The sequence below is a fragment of the Capsella rubella genome, unplaced genomic scaffold, assembly GCF_000375325.1.
Source record: "Capsella rubella cultivar Monte Gargano unplaced genomic scaffold, Caprub1_0 scaffold_7, whole genome shotgun sequence".
Taxonomy (NCBI): Eukaryota; Viridiplantae; Streptophyta; class Magnoliopsida; order Brassicales; family Brassicaceae; genus Capsella; species Capsella rubella.
Genome location: NW_006238917.1, coordinates 4,856,891 through 4,879,591, shown reverse-complemented (window position 1 = coordinate 4,879,591; position 22,701 = coordinate 4,856,891). Strand labels below are relative to the sequence as shown.

Sequence of the window (22,701 nt, the reverse complement as noted above, 5' to 3'; positions counted from 1 at the left end):
TCCTATAAATCGGAACCTTCTACTACTCCTTTTTAGATACATCTGAGTCCTAAAGCCCCAAAAGAAAAAAAAAGAAAAAAAAAAACACACGCACACACAGTCACACGTATACATTGATAAAGCAAAACGATGAATTGTCTCTGGTGCTTTTTGATTGTCATTGCATTGTGCCTTGGATCCAGCAACGCGATCTGGGATAAAAACACCGTGCATTTCAAGAATTCTCTTGCTCCAAAAAACACTCTCAAGATCAGTTGTGTGTCGGACGAAGACATCCTAGGCTTTCATTCCTTAAGCCCTGGGCAAACCTACGATATTAGTTTCCATGATAGTGTTTTGGGGACTCAAATCATTTGTGATTTATGGCAAGGTCCTAATTACAGATTTCATGCAAATTTTAAGGCATATCAAGGTAAACAAATCATAGTCCGTTATGGTCTTAATGTTTTCTGGGATGCTAGAGAAGATGGCATATACCATGCTGAGGGTAAAGAAACTCCCAAATTATTGTACAAGTGGATTGTAACAGTCTAGAATTATTTATTCCCTCAAATGAAGTTGGATTCATATCATTTTTTATTTTATTTTTATTTTTAATGTTCTTGTAAGGGTTTTACTTATTAAAGATAAATTTTACTATTGCAATCTCATTCATTGAGTATGCACACCCTCCATATATTTGTTGATTTTATCTTTTTATGTATATATAAAGGAATACAAATATGTAGTTTTTTGTCTAAAAAAGAATTTAGTTTTATTTAAAATAGAGAATGGTATTTTTCAAAAGAAAAAAGATGGCTGACTACACCAACTATAGAGGAATACATGATCACACATGCCAATTATCATATTGTATACTTAACTACACGAATTAGATGTATTGCATGGCCACATGCATCAACTATACAACGTCATGTAGTAAACACCATAGACATAAAATTCTGGTACACCGGTCAACTGACTCTGGCATTAACTCCGGCGTTGACCGTTTTTGACCCAAAAAAACACCATTTCTTTTTTGGGGTTTTGTTTTTTCTTTCTTGGTCGAAGACGACGCACCCATGAAATATTTCATGCAAATGTTATCCTTTAATTATGAGCCACCTATTCGGACTTCTTTATATGTTCTTTTTTCTCTTTTTTTTCTCAAAATGATGTTGTGATATAGTTTCAAAACTCTTCATCTAATGATTGTGACTAAATGAGTTTTTTTTCTTTCTTTTTTAGTGCCATTAGAAAAAGAAAATGGATGAAGATAAACACATTTAGTCGGTACACAAAAATGAAATGAAGTGTACATGGTGGAATGATCGACACGTGGATTTGCCACTCTTAAGGCCTCTTCACCAACCAAATTATGTATATTTTCCATTTGCAAAAGAATCACAAAACTTGTGGAGCCCTGCAAAATTCTAAATATTCTCATTCAATGGCCTTCCCTTCGCTAAGAAGACGACACGTATACGTACTTGCTGACGAAAACAAGACCCGGCTCTGTTCCTTTTCTACTATTGCCAACGTGCTAATTATTTATTGGTTGGAATATTTGATTGGTTAACCAGACCGAAGGCGACATCTCGGTTTGCTCGGTTTGTTTTTAGGCGTGTCGAACCTTCCAAAACGCCGCGTTGAGAGAGCTTTAGGGTTTCTTCTCCTGTGTGGCTACCCACTCAAGTCTCCAGTGTTGCTCCTTTGTGGCTCTGGTTTGCCCTATTCTCCCCCACCCCCTCCTCTTTTTTTCTTTTTTTCCCTCTTCTCCAAGGAATCTGGAAATAAAAATTAAACCCTTTCTTTTTCCTTAATCCTTGAAAAATTAGAAATTTTCCTGTTCCAAAAACCAATAGATTCAAATCGGAGTTTTTGATCTCTGCTTCTACTATATACCGAGAATTCGGGAATATACAGAAGAAGCTCAATGGTTGAGGCAGAGCGCTCGGAGAATATTTGGGTTGCTTCTGAAATGTCGTCTTCGTCGTCGTCTCCGGCGGCAATAGAAAGCCGTGATTTTTCGATCATTGATTCGCCTGTTGGAATAAGAGATGATGTGAAAGGATTTGGTATAGCTCCTCAGCCTCAGCTGGACAAGGTTTTGTCGAAGAACGATCTCGGATTCACGGAAAGGGTTTTCTCGGCCGCCGGAGCTGCGGTTTTGTCCGCCGTTACTTTAAATCCTCTCGACGTTGTCAAGGTAGGAGCTTTTTCAGCTGTTGGTGTTAATTCGTTAATTCGCCGGTGAAATTATATGTTTCTTATACCGGCGAGGGATTTAATGTTTTCACTGTGCTTTGTTTATCAGACTCGATTGCAAGCTCAAGCCGCCGGAATATCCTACTCTCACCCTCTAAGTAACTCCATTGGACGCATGGCATATTTTGGACCAAACATGGTATGCGTCTGAATGATTTCTGTTTGTGGGAGACTTGTTTTAAAGGTTGATACTTTTTACATTTTCACTGTCCAGTTGTGTAATCTTTTCATTTTTGGGTTCAGATGTTTGCAGACTTGAGATGTTCTCCTTCATGTGCACGCGCTGGTGTTCAAGGTACTGTTTCTATTTGCCCGCCGGATTGTTTCCAGTACAAAGGAACATTTGATGTCTTCACCAAGATCATACGACAGGTGAGCATGTGGAACACATTTTATTCATCTAGTTGAAAGTCTCATAGTGTTAAGAAGATGATACTATTAGCTATTTGAGGTTTTCTTTTTGGTATGTGGCATTTTTTTTTATCTAGAATCTTCCTAGTTCTCTATATCCTAACGCAAGGACTGATGCAGGAGGGCCTGGCACGCCTGTGGAGAGGGACTAACGCTGGTCTTGCTGTAGCTGTGCCCATGGTATGCTCTTTTGTTTATATTTGCGGGATTTGTTTGTTTGGATAGACTATGGATTAGTGAAATCTCAAATTTTTGCACAGGTTGGGATATATCTCCCATTCTATGATATGTTTCGCAACCGACTGGAGGAATTCTCTCGGGAGAAAGCTCCTTCTATGACATGGTGTATGCCTGTTGTGGCAGGGTCCTTAGCGCGGTCACTAGCTTGTACAGTATGCTATCCTATTGACCTTGCAAGAACGCGCATGCAGGTATTGGCTTGCACTTCATCTGTGTGTAGTCTTGTAACTCTAGCATGTGTTATACTTCTCAACGAGATCTTTCTTTTGTTGGATGTAGTCTTTCCTTCTGCATCTCGCTATAAGTATTCTATATACTGTTTTCTCTTTGTAGGCATTCAAAGAAGCAAAAAGCGGTATGAAGCCTCCGGGAGTTCTAAAAACTCTAGTTGGTGTAGTCTCTGAAGTCAGGGCAGCCAATAACTTTGAAAGTAGTTGTAAGTTACTTCTTCTTTCATCCTCAAGCCACAGAAATAACAATATTTGATATAGTGAAGTCATAATTTCCAATGCATGTATAATCAACTATAGTTTCCTGTCTCTTAGGCATACCGCTTAATTAGCAATCACAACCCAAGATGCATGCGTGTATTGACCCCAAGAACCATGGCTTTGTTTTGTTTAGTCTTTGATATACATTTTCCCCATGACAGTGCACAACTATCGTGTTCTCTATAGAGGCTTGGGTGCACAGCTTGCCCGTGATGTTCCATTCTCAGCAATCTTGTGGGGGACCCTCGAGGCAGTAAGATCTTTGACATGATTTAAACATTCTACAATGTAGAGAGATGTTTGTAAGGCAGTTTAAGCCGAATATATAACCCAAGTAAGTAAATAGGTTTGACCTTCCCCTTTGGTACAGATGAGAAGAAGGCTTCATGGAGTTGTGGGCGATGATCCAAATCTTCTTGGTGTTTTCGGTGCAAACTTTTCTACTGGTTTCGTTGCTGGAAGTATCGCTGCTGCTGCTACTTGTCCTCTTGACGTTGCGAGAACAAGAAGACAGATAGAGGTTTGTTTGCTGTGCATTCATATTCTCCAGAAACTTGTCTGTTTACTTTAAGACCAATTCTTAAGTTTCTCCCTTCCATTAATTCAGAAGGATCCTGGGAGGGCATTGATAATGACAACGCGACAGACACTAATAGAGGTTTGGAGGTATGTGTCTATGCATATTTGAAAGATTCCATTTTTCTTTAATCTGTTAAAAGCTGTGTGTTCTGTATTGAAAGAAGACATAACAACAATTACATACACACAGGGATGGAGGGATGAGAGGACTCTTCACGGGAATGGGTCCACGAGTGGCACGTGCAGGACCATCGGTAGGGATAGTGGTATCCTTCTACGAAGTGGTGAAGTACGTTCTGCATCACCATGCTTCATCATGACCCAACAAAGTCACTAATCACCTACACATGAATGTGGATATACGGCTTTAGGTTGTAGCTGTTTTGTTTTAATAACTTAACCGAATAAGTTAAACAGGCTCAGTTCTCGAGAAACCTGTGTTTCATCCTTTTATGAGCCGAAATTTTGTCCAGTTATTAAATTACCGGCTGTCTAATCTGGTTTTTTGTCGGTTCGATCTTTGCATGCATCAACGAAAGTTATGTCAGAACAACTTTACTCAACAAAGGCTTCTTTTGCAATAGTATCAATTAGATGATAAGAGTTTATTATGATAGCTGGTAGTCAATACTTGTGAGATGCGACGAACACTGAGAGGCCCATGAGTCGATCCGTTCGTGTTAGCTCCAGCATTTTGGAATATACCTCCGTAATGAAACCACCTGTCATAATGAACTACAATCAAACTAGGGATAGGGTGATCAAACCTACTCTTGGCTTGAGGCATTCTCCAACAAGCTCATAAAAATTGCAATGTTTGTCCAAAATTTTATTATTGATGGTTCTAACATGATTTGGTTTAAACACATTATCTAGAGAAATCATGTAAATTTTAGTTGCATTATTTTGATATTTGGTATTTTATTAAATTAAAAATTTTCATATGGGAAGCAAAAAAAAAGAATCCAATTTATGGACAGGAAAAAAAAAACATTTGGAAGAACAGAGAAAAAGGACAGAAGATCTTGGCTTCTAAATATTGTGACCACTTTATGTCGTTAACATAACTTCTTCTGGGTGCTCAACTGCCCCCAACACAAACCTGGCGCCACAAAGACCTTCCTCTCTTTCCCTTAATTTGTTCTATTTTTCCTCTAAATTCTTCACTAATTCACTGAATCAAAAGATTTCACTAATCGTTCAACAGAAACAAGACAAGAACATGTACATAATAAAAAAAAAAAAAAGTGATTATGAAATATTGCCTTCCCCACTCGTTAGGTCGTCGTCTTACCACGAGAGCCTTCTCAAATATATAAAAAAAATACGACGCTACTATTACACGATTAAATCATCATCACTAGACGTGTAAAACGTCATTCATATTGTCCAGATTTAGTGATGAATATAAGTCTTGGTTTGTCGAAAAATAATGTCTGATTTTTCCACGTAAAAATGCTTTGACGGTGTCATCAACTTTTTCTCCGACACTGACCCTATTTTGTATCCTCTAATAGATTTCTTCTACTTTTCTTTTATATAACTAGTCCTTCTGAACCCGACAAACCTTTATGAAACAATATACATAGGTGACTTTTATTGTCAACATTAAAATAGGAGAGACTTCTAATATACTTTCTTTGATGCATAATATAAACTAGAACATGATTACATTACATGTATATGTGACCCCCGAAAATAGTTGAGGCTAAAAAAAGAAAACACTAGTAGGAAAAGAAATAGTTAACGCATCTCAAATCAGTAACAACATGTTGACTTGAGTTAATCATGATGTTCTGAATTTTGAACTTTCGGTAGCGACATAAAATGCTGCAAACCACTTAGGGACTCGATAAAGATTTGCATCCGTTACGCGCAACCACAGTGAACGCATTTCTGGATTTTGATTTGATTCACCCTTCATATAAATTGACATCTGACGACAATTACTTTGTAATAGAGAAAAGTGTGTAACCTTTAAAATTTGAACAAAACAAACCATTAAGCTTTAGTATGTCAAACCTTTTCTATGTGGCCACTTTGTAAATGAAGATTGTGTTTTTTATTTATTATTATTAGAAGAGAAACACCTGGCCTATGTAACTAACTGTTCTAGTTTAAAACACAAAAAAGTGACTAATTAGTTTATTTGGCACACACACGAAAAAATGGTGGCCACCAAATGTATATCGTATGAGATCAAACATAGTAATGATATATGGTACAAGTCAACATGTGGAGAGGTGCTAGGAGATTAATAATTTCTAAACACACTAGTGCAACAATTCGTACTCATTATATTCAATTCCCTTACCTAGTAAGTTGTAAAATTTATAATTATCTCTTATGGTTTTGGGACATAATTATTTGCACCTTTTGCTTCTCCCTTGTGATGTTCGGCATTTGTTATGATTTGGTTGCCAAGGCATATATATTCTCGGATTTATAGGATCTGAATCAAAACTTTTCAAAGGTTTAAAACAAAATTTTAATCATTGAATGAAACCGAAATATGTAAGATCCGGGGCAAATATTTCGTACCTATAAATGGAATTATAAGCCATTCTCGTCGGGTAATATTGAGAATGTACCGTTAGTTTCACATAAGGAAATTTTACCCTTTTTGGTCCATAGAAAAAAAAATATATATATATATATATAACCAGAAAGTGATGAAATTATTCAAAATCTAATTGATTGAGAATCAGTCAACGATGATTTTAAGAAAGAACAAAAAATCATAATATTTAGTAAAACAAGTATATTTTAGTCAAAGTTTTATTCTTAGGAAATTCATATCAGAAAAGGATAGTTTCCAATTTCTTGATTTATTTCTCAAATAGTATAAGTTACCGCCAGCGTCAGAAGACACACAAAGACAAACACTTTTTTTTTTTTAATAAGTAGTAATATAGGAAAGGCAAAAAGAGCACCGACTGACTTAGACACTGACCCAAAAGCCACTTGCTCCACCGGTCACTACCGTGATTTGCGCCTCCTCGTGTGGTCTCCTCCCAAAGAGAATTTTAGTTTCGCTTTTTATTTTATAATCCTACTCTCTCATTTTACACACACAAGAAAAAAACAGTATAACACCATAAACACGTTCGTGCAACCCAAAGATATTGACAAGAACAACCAAATTTAAATTTAATTAATTACTTATTCATCCCCAATATTTTCTCAAAACTGTTCTACAAGCCGACGACGAAATTAAATTACTTCTCAACAAAATAACTAAACACAAAGGAAAAAAACAAAATCTTATCAAAACTCCAGACAAAATTTGACTCACACGAGCGATATTTGCAACCGAACCGGTGGGTTTTTGGTTATGGGGAAAAGAATATCACACAAGTAAAAGATCGGATAACAAAGAATCGTCAAGATCGTTGAACATTGAACCAATCTCTTTGATATCGGACGAGTAGCTTTCTCCTGAGGTGTTGCTATCGAACAGCACAAGATCGTTGAAGAAATCGTTCTCTGAGGATTGGATAGGAGACATAGGTTGATCGAAGATGGAGATGTCTGGTAGTGACTCATTGAAGTAGCTGTCGAGAAATGGGATGTCCAATGGAAACGAATCATCAGTGTTGTTATTAGTAGTAGTACCTTCTCCAAGATGCCAGCTTATTGGTTCTTGTTCTGGTTCAAGAAACTCTTGCTTAACCGGTTTGACACGATCATTGATTGTCTCCTCGGAGACATATGTTTGGTAGTTGAGAACCGATGTCGGAGACGATATATGTTGAGTGTCGTCCATTGATTCTGATGTCGAAACCGATATGTTGCTCTCCGGTTCAGGTTCCGGTTGTGGTTCTGGTGGTACGGCGAAGTTGGTTAGAGCAGCGGGGCCACGAAGTTTGATAGCAGCGTTGTCGTAGACGATGGCAGCTTCCTCGGCCGTAGCAAAAGTACCGAGCCAGATTCTCCGGCGTTGTTCCGGGTCACGAATCTCCGCCGCCCATTTTCCCCAAGGTCGCTGTCTTACGCCGCGGTACTTCTTCTGGGTTTGAACCGGAGGAGGATCAGCGGTGACCCTTTCGCGGTCCTTGGTGGGAGAAGAAGCGGAGACGTCGGAGGAGGCAGGCTCGACTATGATCTCGTTGATGAGTCTCTTGACACGTCTCCTAGGGAAGAGAAAGTCCTCGTCGTCGCTGGAGGAATCAGTGGCGTCACGGTCAATAAGACAGACCCGAACCAACCTGGCCGAGTCACGACGACCACCACTCGCCGCCGTCTTGTCAGCACAAGACTTTTTAGTGTACTTTCTGATAACAGTCTTGTGCTCTGTGTACTTCACTGGTCTAAAATCCATATATTCATCCATCATCACTCCTTTCTTCACCTTATTGTTTTTTTTATAAATATATTCACCAAGTTTAAGTTTGGAGAGAAAAATAAAAGAAACAGAGATTCTGGTGAAAAATCTTGAGAGAGATTTGTAGAAGAAAGTAAAGAGAGAGAGAGAGAATGTGAGAGAGGTAAGTTTAAAGTGAAGATTCACAAGTCACTGTTAAATCCTACTTTATAGGATCTTTGGAGGGGGCTTTAGCCATAATTGGTATATATATTAATCACAAAAAGAAACAAATATTTTGAATATTATTAGCCTTTTTATTTACTTATTTCTTTTCTTGAATATCTTTTTCTTAAATTTGAACACACACACACAAAAGAATATCTTTCTTAATTAATTAAAAGAGGAGCTGTATGTTTTAATTGTGAATATTCAAAAAAAATTACTTTTTTTTAATCAAAAATACTTTTAGAAAAATAAATATATTCACATTGTAAACAAAAACAACTTTCACATTTTATCAAAACGACACCAGAAATGTTATAACGTCTGTTTTTTTTTTTTGAAACGGGCATGTTTTCGGTAGACATAATTATTGGGTAACTATAATAACGAAATATTATTTATATTTAATATTATTAGCTGGTATATATATATATATTTCAATTTATTTTTTCTCTTGGTTTGGGCTTTAAACATTCTCAAAATCATCTCTTCCAAGTGAATTATTAGCCACATATTTGATACACTAAGATTTTATCATACGGGACGCCGCATTCATGTAAACAAATCAAATACCGACACGTGTACAAACTGAGATATTTTTCCCTTCTTTTTAAAGATGACTAAAATTTAAGTGCTGAGTCAGCGCGTGGCTTCTAGTCTCTCGAACTACGCGATGCATATCACGTGACCCCAAGATACTCGGTCCCGGTCTCTCCTTTTTTTTTTTTTTTCTTTTTTTACTGTTTCCATATTTTTTTGTTTCAAAAATATCTTTACTACTACTACTAATTTAAAATTTAAAATACTAGTTTCTTTTTTTGAATACCATAAGTTTCCTTATAAATATATATTAATTCTAATTCTATATGATAATTATAATGACTTTTACTTAGGTTTGACCGACATATGAATTGTAGGCGAGACTTCATTGAGCTGTTTTAGTCCATTGCATTCATTTCTTATGAACAACCTGTCACGTGATATGTTTTCCTAAAGTGCTTATTCAACACTTTAAACAAAATACGAATATATACACTACTGTTTTTAAGCTAAACGCTATATATTTTTATTTTCCAAATGAGTATAGTACTTCTAGTACTACATGTTCAATTCCGACATCTGCAAAAGAAAAAAATGGGAATCATTTTTATTTTCCGGTTGACAAATATATATATATATATATATATATCTCTCTTTCTTTTCTAATATATGATTTTTAATTTTATTTTAACTTTCCCTCTTGTTAAAAACTAGTCTTTTAAAGGAAAAATACTGTTACCAGATTATTCAGTAAAAAAAATCTTTTTATTTATATGAATGAGATTAATAAGTAACGTGGCGGGCAACCTTGGATTTGGCGCTAATTTTTATATTTTCCGGTTTTAATGTTTTTTTCATATTTTTTTTTAAGTTTTGTAATGTTGTGTGACTTGTGTGTGTCGATGGATGTCATATTCTCAAACCGAGTTCTCATTTCTTTTTAGGGTTGGCAAAAGCTCAATATGAAACCAATTAACAAAGAAGTAGAGAATTCGTTTGTTAGGTTAGGTTAGTCCGACGAGCAGCACAGTAATGCTGACTAGTACAAACAATTTAAAACATGATTGAAGTGACGTTAAAATTCTTTGATCAGATTTGGCCACAGACCTTAATAATAATAAATAGTAGAACTTATATTTATAGATTCAACGTCTCAAATCAAATAAGACCCTATTCGTTACCCCATTTTGTATCTCCATTCAGATGATCCATTCAGATGAACTCATCTGGATGTTAAATGAGTAAACGAATAAGAAATAAAAAGATTCATCTAGATGATCCATTTGAATGACTATGTGTTTGTTTCTCCATTTTGCATCTTCATCTAGGTGGGTTTGATTTTAAAAATGACCAAAATACCCATATTTTGATCTAATTTTTCACATTAATATTAATTACACTATAGTAATTTTAATTAATGATAAAAAAATAAACACAAAAAATTATAAATTAATATTTATAATATTTTTGACATTCACAATTTTTATTTCATGAAATATAATTTATAAGATTTAGAAAATGTTATTTTATATTTTTGGCGGTAAAACGTTATTTTGCGTTTTTGGCGGAAAAATAATGTTTATAATTTTTGGCGGAAAAACATAATTTTGCGTTTTTGGCGGGAAAATATGATTTTTTTCCTTTTTGGCGGGAAAACATGATTTTCATTTTAGCGGAAAACATGATTTATTTTTTTTTGGCGGAAAAACGTAATTTTTTTTTGGCGGGAAAACGTGATTTTTTTTTGCGGGAAAACGTGATTTTTCGTTTTTGATGGATTTTTTTTTTTAAACAAATAAATATGAGATATTTGCAAAAATACTTTTTATAATTTTTGTGGAAAATAGGTTATTTGGATAATAAGAGTATATTTGTCATTTGTCATTTTTGGATGAACCATTTTCATCCGGATGATCCAATCAAAGTCATCCACATAATTTTCAAAATTTTGCATAAGATTTTAAAATTCATCCAAATGGATCATCCAGATGATCTGGATGATGTTTATTTTTAGTGTTAAACGAACATCATCTGGATGATTCATGTAAATGGTCCATCTGGATGGAGAAACGAACATGGCCCAACATAAACACTGGATTTTTGATTTTTTTTTAAAAAAACAGGATTTCAGTACTATTTGACACTTTTATGACCAACGTTATTGGCGGGATCTTAAGAAGCTAAGATCCCGCCAATAATGGTACCCATTATTGGTGGTATCTTAAAAAAGTAAGATACCCCAATTTTGCAAAGAAAAAATACCACTATAATGTTGGTCTAAGACATTGTAGTTAATCCCTTTTTTCCATAATTATTTGTACCAATACAATAGCTAAATGAAAACTATATATTTAGTAAAATAATAGTTCAAACAATATATGGCCCTCTTATAATTTGTCATAATTGGTTTTGCAGAGCTTTATAAAAATTTCATCAAAACATCTTGATCATAACTTCCACAAATAACGTTGTAGAGCGAAGAGACCACACAAAACAAAAAAAAAGGTGTGTGAGAGAAGGCGAGAGAGAGAGACATGGAGAATCCTTTGGATTGGCAAAAGACAAACCCCGAGGTTTGGTGCAGTGTTCTTGGCCACTGTCCTCCATTGAGCCAAGTGACCAATCCACGTCTATATATTATATGCATCCGTCCATATCTTTACTACTACTATTAACCCATATTATATAATACGTAACATGTGTATTACTTTAAAACGACATTTAAGTGGGTACATTGAAATTTAGACAAACTGAATCTCTGATTGGACTAGGCTAGTAGGCTTGACCACGTTTTTTTTTTTTTTTCGATATTAATCATAAAAATCAGTAATACCATATGAATGATTATACAACTTCTATTTTGGGAGCGATAACAACTTCTAAAACCAATGGACCAATATATGTATATCTCCAATCCAATAATTATAAGCTTTTGCTATTAAACAAAAAAGAGAGCTTCGGTTCACCACTAACCGGTAACACGTGATTGCGTTAAAGATGTTGTTGAAAGCTAATTAGATGTGTGCATAACGTGTCTATCTACGGTTATGAACGAAGAATCCAAATAGAAATAAACGAGAGACTTGGTGGTAAAGAAAATAAATTTTAAGGATAAAGATCCATTCTAAAAAGAAGAGCCACCACCCCTCTAAATATCAAAACGTTGAAAGCTTTATCACCGTTCGTTATATATACTATAGTTTTGATCTAGTACGTTGGTCTTGGTGCGTAGCTTTAAACTAGTAGTAATTAAGATGAAGGAGCTCGAACTTTGATGGACACAAATAAAGACTAGAGAAGGTCACCGCTTGAGTGATTATTTTCTCAGCCAAATTTACGATAATGTAAAAAAAGGAATCAACATTAACTAACGTGGGAGTTTTGAGTTTTCCCAAGCTAATGTATAATGTCTTGGAGCAAAAGCTATATATGTTCGCTCGCGACTCGTGAGTACTACTCAAGTCATTATCAGTAGACAGCCTTAGTTTCCAAGCAAGAAATGTTGGTCTTTTGAGTATAACTATAAATAGCTTTCCTATTTACTAGATACCTGTTCCACAACACACACGAACTCAAAACTCCTCCTATGTTATATTTAATACATTATTATGTATATGTAAATTATATCAAAAGTACTATATACACACATAATTTTAGGAAAAACCTTTGAAATCTAAAAATATTTTGAAGCAAAGAGCGTCCAAACTTATCTATCATTTGAGCTAACTTCTAACCTCACTAGCATTGTTGTTGGGAAAAACAATTGGAATCGAACAAAAGTAAACAGTACTTAAAGCATTATGTTAAGGATTTGGTTCTAGACAAAATGTCTGGTTTAGAGAGTTTCAAATTCACCGAAACCTTTTTACCGCGCGACTCGTGACTCCTTCTCTCCATTACTCTTGAGTCCGGCTGGGTGTGGCCATTTTGATTTAAATATTTGCTTCAAGACAATTGTTTTGGTTTAATTTATCCTTCATTACAATTTCAGTTGTCTCTTACCAAAGATGTAACTTTAAGATATTAACGTCTTATTATTAATTAGTGATAACTAAAGCACCCAAAATTTTTAACAAAGCTAAATACTACTAGTCTTTAGAACGAAACGTTCCATGCTCAACGTGGTTGTGAGTTATTTTATTAATACATTACTTGGTTTCTAACTTTCTTTATAGTAATAGTTTTCGTGTTTTTGATACATGAAGTATTACCGTTGGTGGGTTGATATAAATATAATTAATCACTTTAAGTGGATTCTATAGTTTTTATTTCTTCTTAATTCTTAATTATATTGATGGTAGATATTCCGTTGGATTATGTAAAAGCCTCGAAATTACTATAGAAAACAATTTCAATTTCAATGGTAATAACTAATAAGACTAAACAAGGCTAGTTAATTCTAAGGGATTCATTATATACACTTTGTCAACTTCGTCTCTTTTGGCGTTGTATTATTTCTAGTTACTACAATGTGTGTATCAGTGTATGTATATATATACCTCATGAAGTCATGAACAAATGCAATGGTATAAAATATTCTTTTTTTTTTTTTTTTTTGGTCATCAGGTATAAAATATTCTTAGAAACGTTACGTTTTACAAAAATATGCGCACGACGTAGTGTCGATCAAAAGAATATTATTAACTATATAGTGAAGTCATACAGTCACAGATTTACACATTAGAACTATTATGAAGTAAAAGACAAAACTTTAACACAAGAGAAAATGTAAAAGACAAAATTAATGAATGCAACTGCAAATGAACCCACACACAAAGACCTTATGTGATGCTGATTTTACATGTGCATCTAGTGGTTCTTTAAATGCCTTATTAGGACTTAGGAGGAAAAATACCATTCGTTTCAAATATATTTTTAACTTAAAAAGGTTTTATCAGTAGTAGTAGTGCTCGAGTAGTGAAAACACACATTTAAAAACATATTCGAATTGGACTTGGAAGCCTCGGTAAACCCAACACATATCAAAATATACAATAGAAGTTTTGGGAGTTTCAAGAAAGATAATGAAACTTTGATTTATAACTCTCAAAACAATACTATAAGGCTAATAGTATAAGCAAGAGAGGACAACTCTGAATTGATTATAGGGACAAGTGGGAGACTAGTACTTTCATTAAACATAATATATATTCATGAAACTTCTTGATGAATCGTTAACAAACCAACGTGAAAATCTAACCTTTAATCTCAACACGTATTAAACCCTAACTGTTGTCTTAAATCTCGTCGAAACTCGTAAGCTGTAAACTCTTATTAACTACACGTAAAGTGGGATCTCTAACTCATGGCCTAAATCTTCTATTTAAAATATTCTTCATCACTGAAACATAACCCTGATTGAGCTAGTACCTTCAAACATAAACATTTGTCAAAAGAGAGCAATATGAGACGCAATGTCATCGACTCATTGTTCATTCTTTATGCCAAAATGTTTCAAGTAGCACTCAATGGCTTAAACCCGTTTGAGCCTATTAGAAAAAGGTGGGTTCTTCCTATCGAATATTTTGAGTATTCTGTCCCATCCCCAACCATTCTCGTATCTTGTTTGAAACTTTAACATCATGGGCAAACCATACACAAAGGCCCATATGAACCATTTAACAAATTAAGGATTCTTATTTTGCCTAAATGGTTCACGTGATAAAAATGAAAGTAGTACTTAAATGTGACTTATGTTTACGGAAATGACTACGAGAGCCCAATTAAGTAGAGGAAAACAGAGACGCATCACACGATAAACAAACAACAGCAAATGGGATGATTTAAGTTATGTAAGTTCCATGGGAATGGAATGAAATGGAGATCATATGATTTCTTAATGATCATGTCTTCACAATTTTTATAAAACAGACAAGTCTATATAGATCATTACATAGAAATAAGAAGAGTTTAATTATTAGGGCCCTTCTTTAAAGACGGTATCTGTGTCAGCCCATGGCGTACTTTTGGGTCCAGGTCCGAGCAGTTGACTCGTACTTGTTCTTGTCTGTCTTGTACATGTGAGCTATCTCAGGGACCAAAGGATCGTCAGGGTTCGGATCCGTTAACAGAGAACAGATCGAGAGTAGCACCTGTTGCATCACACATATCAAATACTCGTTACTACTAAGAGTGCTCATATGAACATCAGTATAACCAAGAGAGCAAAGGCGTGGAACAAAAGGAAACCTTGGAAATCGTGAGGGCAGGACTCCACTGTTCCTTCAAGATGTCGAGACAGATGCTCCCATTGCTGTTAATGTTTGGATGGAACACCTTCGTCCTAAAAGCCACCTACATTTTAACAAACCATACATAGAGCAACGAAATGAAGCCACCGCAGAGAAGAAGAGCAACCATAGGAACAGCTTAGACAGAGTTGAGTATACCTTGGGAGGCTTAAATGGGTAATCCGGAGGGAAATGAATCGTTACGAGAAAAACTCCACCAGAGTAAGGGCTGTCCGATGGACCCATAATCGTGGCCTGCCAATGAAACATGTCTTCCGCAACGGGTCCTGTCCAATATTTGAGAAAAAGTTCAATAACAAACAGGAAAGATCAACCCAAAAATGAAACCAGATCTCTATCAATCAACCAATCAAATCAGTTTGAACCTGTAGACCAATTGTGATTCATTCATAGGAAAAAAAATATCATAAACAACTGATAAATATGCAGCTGAATTACCCAAACAAATCATGGGTAATTAGATCTAAGCTAAGGAGAGATCAATACAAAACCGTTTAACACACACACGAAACAGCTCAAAAGAAGATCAAAACTTAGGATCCATCATCATCATCATCATCATCAGCAAGAGCACGAATATTGGAATAAACTCAGCAAATAATATAATAAAATAAAAAGGGGAACCTGCGCTACATGAAGTAGGAGGATCCTTCTGCAGATCCTTCAATTCCTTCAAAATCCGTTTCGATGCCATATCCAAAAATTCCAAATTGAAGGGTCTCTACTACAATCCCATAAACGAATCCAAGGGTCAGATAAAAGAAGGAAAACACCAGAAATATATATTAACATAAGGAGGAGGAAGAAGATCCAAAATAAAAACCTGGGCGGATTCACAAGTTGTGTCGTCTCGGGCGTTGGTTGGTTCTACGAATTTGGGAGAAGAAGAAAGGGTGGTGAAACGGAAGGAGAAGAAGAAAGATGTAATGTTATGTGGTCGCGACCACCTTAAATAGGGTGCGGAGAGATTCTGGTTCGTTGATTAGTGGACTCTTCTCTTTATTCTTTCAGATTCGATTACTTTTTTTTAATATTAGTATTTGTTTTAACTTTAACTTTCCTTTTTTTTTGGGTGGGCCAAACTTAGCGTTGTACCTACGGCATCAAAAATAATAAAACGCGGTTGTTCTTATGATCGTATCCATGTGGCGCCGGTGGTTTCTCATCCCCGTTGAACCGACATCGTTTTGAACTTTCAGAATGTTTAGTCAAACAAAAGTCGTATAATCCGACGGCTCAGAGTTTACGTATCATTTGACGCCATTTTAGTGCTTTCAAGATTTACCAATGGGTTTAGATTTAAATTAAGTTAATAATGACCTTTAACACATTATTCTCCACTCAATATGATCTTCACCTCGTAAGGACTGATATTTGTGAAGGTTGGTGGTTGGTGTGACTTAAGACTTAATGAACTTGTTTCACATGAGTTTTAACGTGCACTAAATCACATGAGACATGTTTACTTCAGGGAATTTGGTTTTGTAAGATGCTCAATATGTGGGAAAGTATTTTTGACTATAACATATCCTTTTGATTCGATTTTTTTTAATGATCGAATAACACGAGATTATAGTTCGATTTCGAAATTAAAAGCAAATCATATCGTCAATTTCTATCCCCAAAATGATTTTTCTTAATTAACGTATTTAATTCCTAAACTTTATTACTGTTTGCACCTAATGCTAGCTTCACTCTGGTTAGTCCAAGAAATAGTTAAACGTAACAGGGGATTGTATTCAAGAATAATATCTTTAATTTAAATTGCGCACCCTGGGAGGACAAACTACATTTTTCAGAGGTGGAGATTCTAAATCTATTTCATTGTCTTCCGGGTCCAAAACCTTGAGGCATCTCTCACTATGTCCCAAGCTTCCTTTTGTGAGCTGTTTGAACCATCTCTTCTGCTTCGGTTGCTCTGCGCTTATTGCTATGACAACGTCATTAGGGAAGAGATCACCTTGGACAAATGCGTGCATCACCGTCAATCCTAGCACACCTATCACCGTTAGAGTTGCTGCTCCCGACATCACTACCGACAGTATCTTCGTTGCTACTCCCGTGACTTCGTCTGAATATTTTATTGTCGCGCTGGCCACTGCTGTCATTGGAAACGTGTATGCCCACCAAGCTAGCGAGAATCTGAAGTTTTACAACAATCCATGTTATTATGTTGGGTAATTTTGATAGATACTTGAAGCTAAAGAAATAGCTTACCTGAATCCGCGGAAAAGGTTAATCCGACAAACCTGAAACAAGAATCACAACAAGCAAAATGGTTAAGATTTCTTGTGGGGCAAGTAACTTAGCTCTAGCTCACTAGGAACTACGTTACTGGAAAAAAAAAAACAAATTACCAGAGAAAAGTACAAGAACAAGGAGATGAAGTAAGCGAGACGCGAGCCGAGATCGAAAGAGGCAGAGATCTTGGTCCAGGCCATGGAAGCGACGGCTGGTGCAGCCACAAAAAGGAAAAAAACAGGGTGAAGCTCTTTAGGTAAGGTTTCGTTTGTGGGAAGTCTCTGATAGAGAGTCACAAATAAGACCAAATAATAAGCCAACCCCACGGCAAAGAAGAACATTGGTCCTTCTTTCAACCCCATTGTTGCTCCTAAAAGTGCTCCGGCGAAGTTACCAACGATGGAAAGGTGGTTTGTAGGATTAGCAACTTTGGAGAGGCGTCGTTGCCCACCAGACATCCACTGTCCATAAATCTTCATCTCAAGAAACAAGATGGGAGCCATAAGGAAGTACCAAAGTGTAGAGGGAAGATGTGAGATGATGGAGTGTGGGATTCCAAGTGCCAAGAAGAGGACTGATATGAGGGGAGCGAAGAAGAAGTTGACTCGGATCGGATGCCGGAACTCACGGCGGACCGCCTCGAAGTAGAGGATGGTTTTGAGGAGATAAGTGATGGAGACGGCGAGGAGGAGGACGAGAGAGATCCACCAGAGCACGTGGTTGATCACTTGCGTCACGTGCAAGAACCTCTCAGCGTTTGTGGTTGCTAAGGTCTTCCACATGATGGCTTGACTGCTTACTCCAAGACACATCCCGTACGATGTGATCGGAAACCGTAGAAGAAACGGCCACGTTTTGTCGTCAGGCAGAACTATCTCCTCCTTCTCCTGTAAAACCACCAATTAAACCACCAAACACAAGAATGAATCATGCATAAGCATAAGCATAAAAAAATGAATAATACAGTACCTTAAGAGTTTCAAGTTCGGGGCCTTGAAGAGCATCAAAGAATCTATCAGCGGTTAAAGATTCAGTGATCTCTTTATCCTGCAACGAGCTCTCGATGGGTTTCCCACGTAAATTAGAAATCTGACGTTCTAGCTTCCCTGACATGGTCCTGAACAGGTCATACCTCTTGTCGTGGAAGTTTCTAGAAGTTTCTTGATCAAGAAACATGGCACCTCGGGGCATAGACTTGGAATGAAAGATCATCTTCCTCGCTCCGTTTCGTGTCTCTAATCTTGAGAACTCTTTGCAACTAGACTGACGTTGATTTTGAAATAGATCTGTGTTTGCTGAAGAACCCAAAGGACTGGCCGATCTTGGATTATTCATCGTTTCCCCTGTTATTTTTTGATCAAACGTTTCCCCTGTTTTAGTACATAAATTTTGGAATTATATTTATATAAACCAACTCAAAACGTCACATCCAACTTTGCAAATGGATTAGTTGGACATAAACATATAAAAACACAAACCATGTAAGCCACACACCACACATGAAATGAATATAAATACTTACAGAATACAATGAAGAGAAGAAAGCGATTGAAACAGAAAATGTAGATCTGATGATCAGTGTATTTTTGGAAAGAACAGAGGAATAATTAAGTCGGTGTGGCCGTATGTGAAGTCAAATAAGTCCCCTAAAAGGGGTACTTTTGTAAATGTGTGGGACAGAAGGAAAGGGCCTTTTGTGTTTTGCTTTTTAGTGCTTTCCAGATAAAGCTTCTTCCGATGTCTTACACTATTTTGTTTTTTTATATGTAGAGTTGTTCTATTTTGACTTGTCCTGCTACTCCTACGTACATTTCCTACCGTCGTTGTTTTATTTGGTCAGTCACAGGCTCACAGCTCAACCAATATGATCAAAGTGATGTTTTCCGGCCTCAAATTAGTGCAACGCTATCTCTAAGTTATTAGTACCACGTATTGCTTGCCGGCCTGAAATGAATCCAACAAATAAGGTTAGCCAAACAAAAAGAAGAAGAGGTGATATATATTAGAGATAACGACCACAAATAGATATGTACATAAGAGATATTAACGTTTCTTGGAATGTATCTACAAGTGGACACGAGAGTCAAGGCAGTCAACAAAAGAGGCGGCTTTGCACTCTCGTATAGTCGCGTATGCGCTTCATAAAAACAGTTCCGTACACCCGTCAAAAATATTCTAATCTGTTTTGATAATCTGCTGCTGTAGTAAAAATCGAAATTGGTCTGTGTTTCTCAGCATATTACTTATCGATTACGTTAAAGTAAAACTTTGTGGACTATATGTTTATTCGCCGTTTACTTAACGTCTTTACTACACAGCTAAGCCATACTATTACTAATGTCTTAAGGGATGAACATCTTGAATTGCTCCCATCCAAAACCAAACTTGGAAATGAAGAAAACTGAAATGTCCACCCACATAGTATGTTTATATGTTGTGTTAAAGGTTTGAGAAATATCTTGAACAATGACATAATCACACTGTTTCAAATTCTTATTCCTAAAATGTTGCTATCATAAAATGATAGAATTCTGGTGATAACTGCTAAGTTCAGTCTGTTCAGAGACACTGCATACAACTGGTTAAGTAATGTTGGGCTTGCTGGTTCCAGATCTTCATAACTTTTAATGGGCTAAATTATCATATGAAGCCCGTTCAGCAGATCCTTTCACCAATCTCATAAATTCTTATCTAACGGCTACAAAACCACAGAGCCTGTGGGTCATGAAAATATGACGTGTGACGTAGGTTAATCCAAAGGATCAAAATGATCCCATCTAACGATCACAAATGAAAGTTGTATCTGTCAGGCAAATAAGACAAAAAAGCAGCACAAGTTCTCTCTTTCTCCCTCCATTTTCAGTAAGTACGTAGCCTTTCTTCTTTTACCAAAATTTCTCAATCTACAGAAACAAAGTTCACATATTTTCTTCTTTTTCTTCTTGGATAAGCTCAAAGGCTTGGATCGCGCAGTTAAAAAAATGGGGAAACCGAGAGTTTTTCTATTTCAAGGACCCGGAGGAGACACGCCGGAGCAGAAACCACCGCCGGCGTCAACTGAAGATCAAAATCGAGAGAGGTTTAGTCATCTTCCTCTTTCTTTTTTTATTCTTTCTATACATTCTCATTTTATCTAAAGGCGATTTTTTCCTGTATTTTCATGAAAAGTCCCCTCTTTTATGATCGATCCTTTGTTTTTTGCTCCTTAAATGTAGGGTTTATGGCTCAGATAATATGGTGATGGGAAGGGATTCAGTAGAATCAGACGTTACCGAGAAATACAGTGAGGGTTTTTTCGAAATTTTAGACCAGATTCAGGAAAAAGCTTCATCCATTTATAAATTTTCGCTTCAGTGTGATGACGTGAGTGATTCGTTGGAGAATGAGGAAGATGAGCGACTGAGAGTGGTTGAAGTGAGGGAGAAGGAACTTGGTTTGCTTGAAGAGTCGATATCTCGTAGATTTAGTGTTTTAGAGGAGAAAGAGATATTATCTGATTTGAGACAGGTCATTGAGAACTTGGTGCTTGAGAAGCAGAGTGAAGCAAGAGATAAGGAGCTAAGCTTAATTGAGGAAGCTATCAATGAGAAGACTGCTGATTTGAAGAGAAAAGAGGAGACTTTTGAGCTCAAAATGAAAGAAGAAGCTGACAAATGGAGAGAGGAGACTGAAATGAGGAGAAAAGGTGTTGAGATTAAGGAGAAGGAGCTTAACTTGAGGAAGCTATCAAAAAGAAAACTGCTGAGTTGAATATTAAAGAGGATACTTTTAAGCTGAAAATGCTAGGCAAGTCTGAAAAATGGAGAGAGGAGACTGAATTGAAGAGCAAAATTCTTGAGATTAAGGAAAAGGCACTGGACAAAATGTTGAAAGAACTTGAGTTGAAGCAGATGGAGTTAGTAAAAATATCAAAACAACAACTTAGAGAAGCAGACTCCAGAAAGAGATCCAACCTTGAGCTTGATCCTCCCTTGTTAGTAGATAATGATGGTAGGGCTCATACTCCTCAAGCCAAAAAACAGAAATCTCATGAAGCAAATGATGAAGACACTGAAGTTGTATACATAGATAAAACTGATGAGGATCCAGAATCATTAACTTGTCATGATACAAATGATTTTAGCAAGTTAATGAGCTCTTTTGCTGTTGGTCAAGTATGGGCTTTATATGATCCTAGAGATGATATACCTAGGATCTATGCTCAGATCAGGAGGATATTCGACTCCCAGTTGAGTTTGCAGGTGACATTACTAGAACCTGTGAAAACTACAAAAGATAAGAAATTTATTCTTAGTGGTTGTGGGAGATTCGAATATGGAGATACAGAGATCAAATGGTTTTTGTTGTTTGCTCATGAGATGCATCATATAACATGTGCCAACAATGTCATTGTGAACCCAAGAAAAGGAGAAAGATGGGCTCTTTTCAAAGATTGGAATGTAAGTTGGAACAGTCACCCGGAACTCCACGAGCCTCCTTATAGATATGACTTTGTGGAAGTTATCTCTGAGTTTGATGATCTTATAGGCGTTCCAGTGGCCTATATGGGGACAGCTGAAGGGTTTGCATCGGGTTTTGACAGTGCTGAGCATGGTATCATCATACCAGGGGAAATGCAGAGGTTTTCTCATAAACTTGCATCGGTTAAATTGAGTGGAGATGAGAAAGAAGGTATCCCAGCTGGTGGGTCTTCCAAGCTAAATCATGATCCTATACCGAGATATGATCCTGAGATTAAAGAGGTGGTGGAAGTGAGAATAGAAAGTCAAGATTGTGGTAAAGCCTTAAAAGTTGAAAATCAAAATGGTTCTACAAAAGATGTTCCCATAATAATAGATTGAGGCACTCACATTTACTATATAACTCTCAAGTGTGTTAGGGGTTGATATTTTTAAATGAACTAAAACTATATGTATGCAATCAATTTGGTTTGATTTGGTTTCAATCGTTTTTGTTCATTCCATAATGTACGAAGTATAGTTTCACATTCTTAAACCAAAATTTGAGCTATTTATAAAATAAATATTAGAAGAAACCTAAAATGGGCTAAATTATCTAATAGAGCTGATACTTTCATCTAATCGTCCTTTATCCAACGGTTTAAAAACCCATCATCCGCTGGTTGTGAGAAGTCTGACGATTGACGTATGGATTAATCCAACGGCTTAAAAGC

At 36.3% G+C, this 22,701-nt stretch overlaps 5 protein-coding genes and 1 pseudogene across 8 annotated transcripts; 3 read left to right on the top strand and 3 right to left on the bottom strand.

Moving 5' to 3' along the window:
• Positions 1 to 129: 129 nt before the first annotated feature.
• LOC17877890 (S-protein homolog 9) lies at positions 130 to 534 on the top strand. The gene has a single exon (XM_006282819.1). It carries the CDS (start codon positions 130 to 132, stop codon positions 532 to 534), a length of 405 nt encoding a protein of 134 aa, XP_006282881.1.
• Positions 535 to 1,690: 1,156 nt separating this feature from the next.
• On the top strand, positions 1,691 to 4,487 carry LOC17880499 (mitochondrial carrier protein MTM1). The gene is made up of 10 exons (XM_006283754.2): positions 1,691 to 2,188; positions 2,297 to 2,386; positions 2,491 to 2,619; positions 2,779 to 2,838; positions 2,919 to 3,089; positions 3,232 to 3,334; positions 3,551 to 3,642; positions 3,760 to 3,909; positions 3,997 to 4,055; positions 4,159 to 4,487. The coding sequence occupies exons 1-10, from the start codon at positions 1,916 to 1,918 to the stop codon at positions 4,286 to 4,288; spliced, it is 1,257 nt and encodes a 418-aa protein (XP_006283816.1). The 5' UTR covers positions 1,691 to 1,915; the 3' UTR covers positions 4,289 to 4,487.
• Positions 4,488 to 7,093: 2,606 nt separating this feature from the next.
• Positions 7,094 to 8,372, bottom strand: LOC17880741 (ethylene-responsive transcription factor CRF4). The gene has a single exon (XM_006282610.2). It carries the CDS (start codon positions 8,302 to 8,304, stop codon positions 7,318 to 7,320), a length of 987 nt encoding a protein of 328 aa, XP_006282672.1. The 5' UTR covers positions 8,305 to 8,372; the 3' UTR covers positions 7,094 to 7,317.
• Positions 8,373 to 14,792: 6,420 nt separating this feature from the next.
• On the bottom strand, positions 14,793 to 16,237 carry LOC17878768 (SUMO-conjugating enzyme UBC9). Of its 2 annotated transcripts, none has more exons than XM_006284638.2 (5): positions 16,111 to 16,237; positions 15,912 to 16,008; positions 15,426 to 15,553; positions 15,226 to 15,330; positions 14,793 to 15,128 (listed from the first exon to the last, which is right to left on the bottom strand). In XM_006284638.2, the coding sequence occupies exons 2-5, from the start codon at positions 15,979 to 15,981 to the stop codon at positions 14,985 to 14,987; spliced, it is 447 nt and encodes a 148-aa protein (XP_006284700.1). In that variant the 5' UTR covers positions 15,982 to 16,008; positions 16,111 to 16,237; the 3' UTR covers positions 14,793 to 14,984. The 2 variants fall into 2 exon arrangements, with proteins under 2 accessions (XP_006284700.1, XP_006284701.1); XM_006284639.2 differs by having other exon boundaries at positions 15,912 to 16,011; positions 16,111 to 16,226.
• A 750-nt stretch (positions 16,238 to 16,987) lies between these two features.
• On the bottom strand, positions 16,988 to 19,125 carry LOC17879094 (S-type anion channel SLAH2). 3 transcript variants are annotated; one of them, XM_023778757.1, is made up of 5 exons: positions 19,051 to 19,125; positions 18,498 to 18,898; positions 17,645 to 18,415; positions 17,505 to 17,536; positions 16,988 to 17,429 (listed from the first exon to the last, which is right to left on the bottom strand). In XM_023778757.1, the coding sequence occupies exons 2-5, from the start codon at positions 18,861 to 18,863 to the stop codon at positions 17,042 to 17,044; spliced, it is 1,557 nt and encodes a 518-aa protein (XP_023634525.1). In that variant the 5' UTR covers positions 18,864 to 18,898; positions 19,051 to 19,125; the 3' UTR covers positions 16,988 to 17,041. The 3 variants fall into 3 exon arrangements, with proteins under 3 accessions (XP_023634525.1, XP_006284985.1, XP_023634526.1); XM_006284923.2 differs by having other exon boundaries at positions 18,498 to 18,871; positions 19,051 to 19,100; XM_023778758.1 differs by lacking the exon at positions 19,051 to 19,125 and having other exon boundaries at positions 16,988 to 17,434; positions 17,510 to 17,536; positions 18,498 to 19,011.
• Positions 19,126 to 20,436: 1,311 nt separating this feature from the next.
• Positions 20,437 to 22,478, top strand: LOC17880468 (annotated as a pseudogene).
• The last annotated feature ends 223 nt before the right edge of the window (positions 22,479 to 22,701 follow it).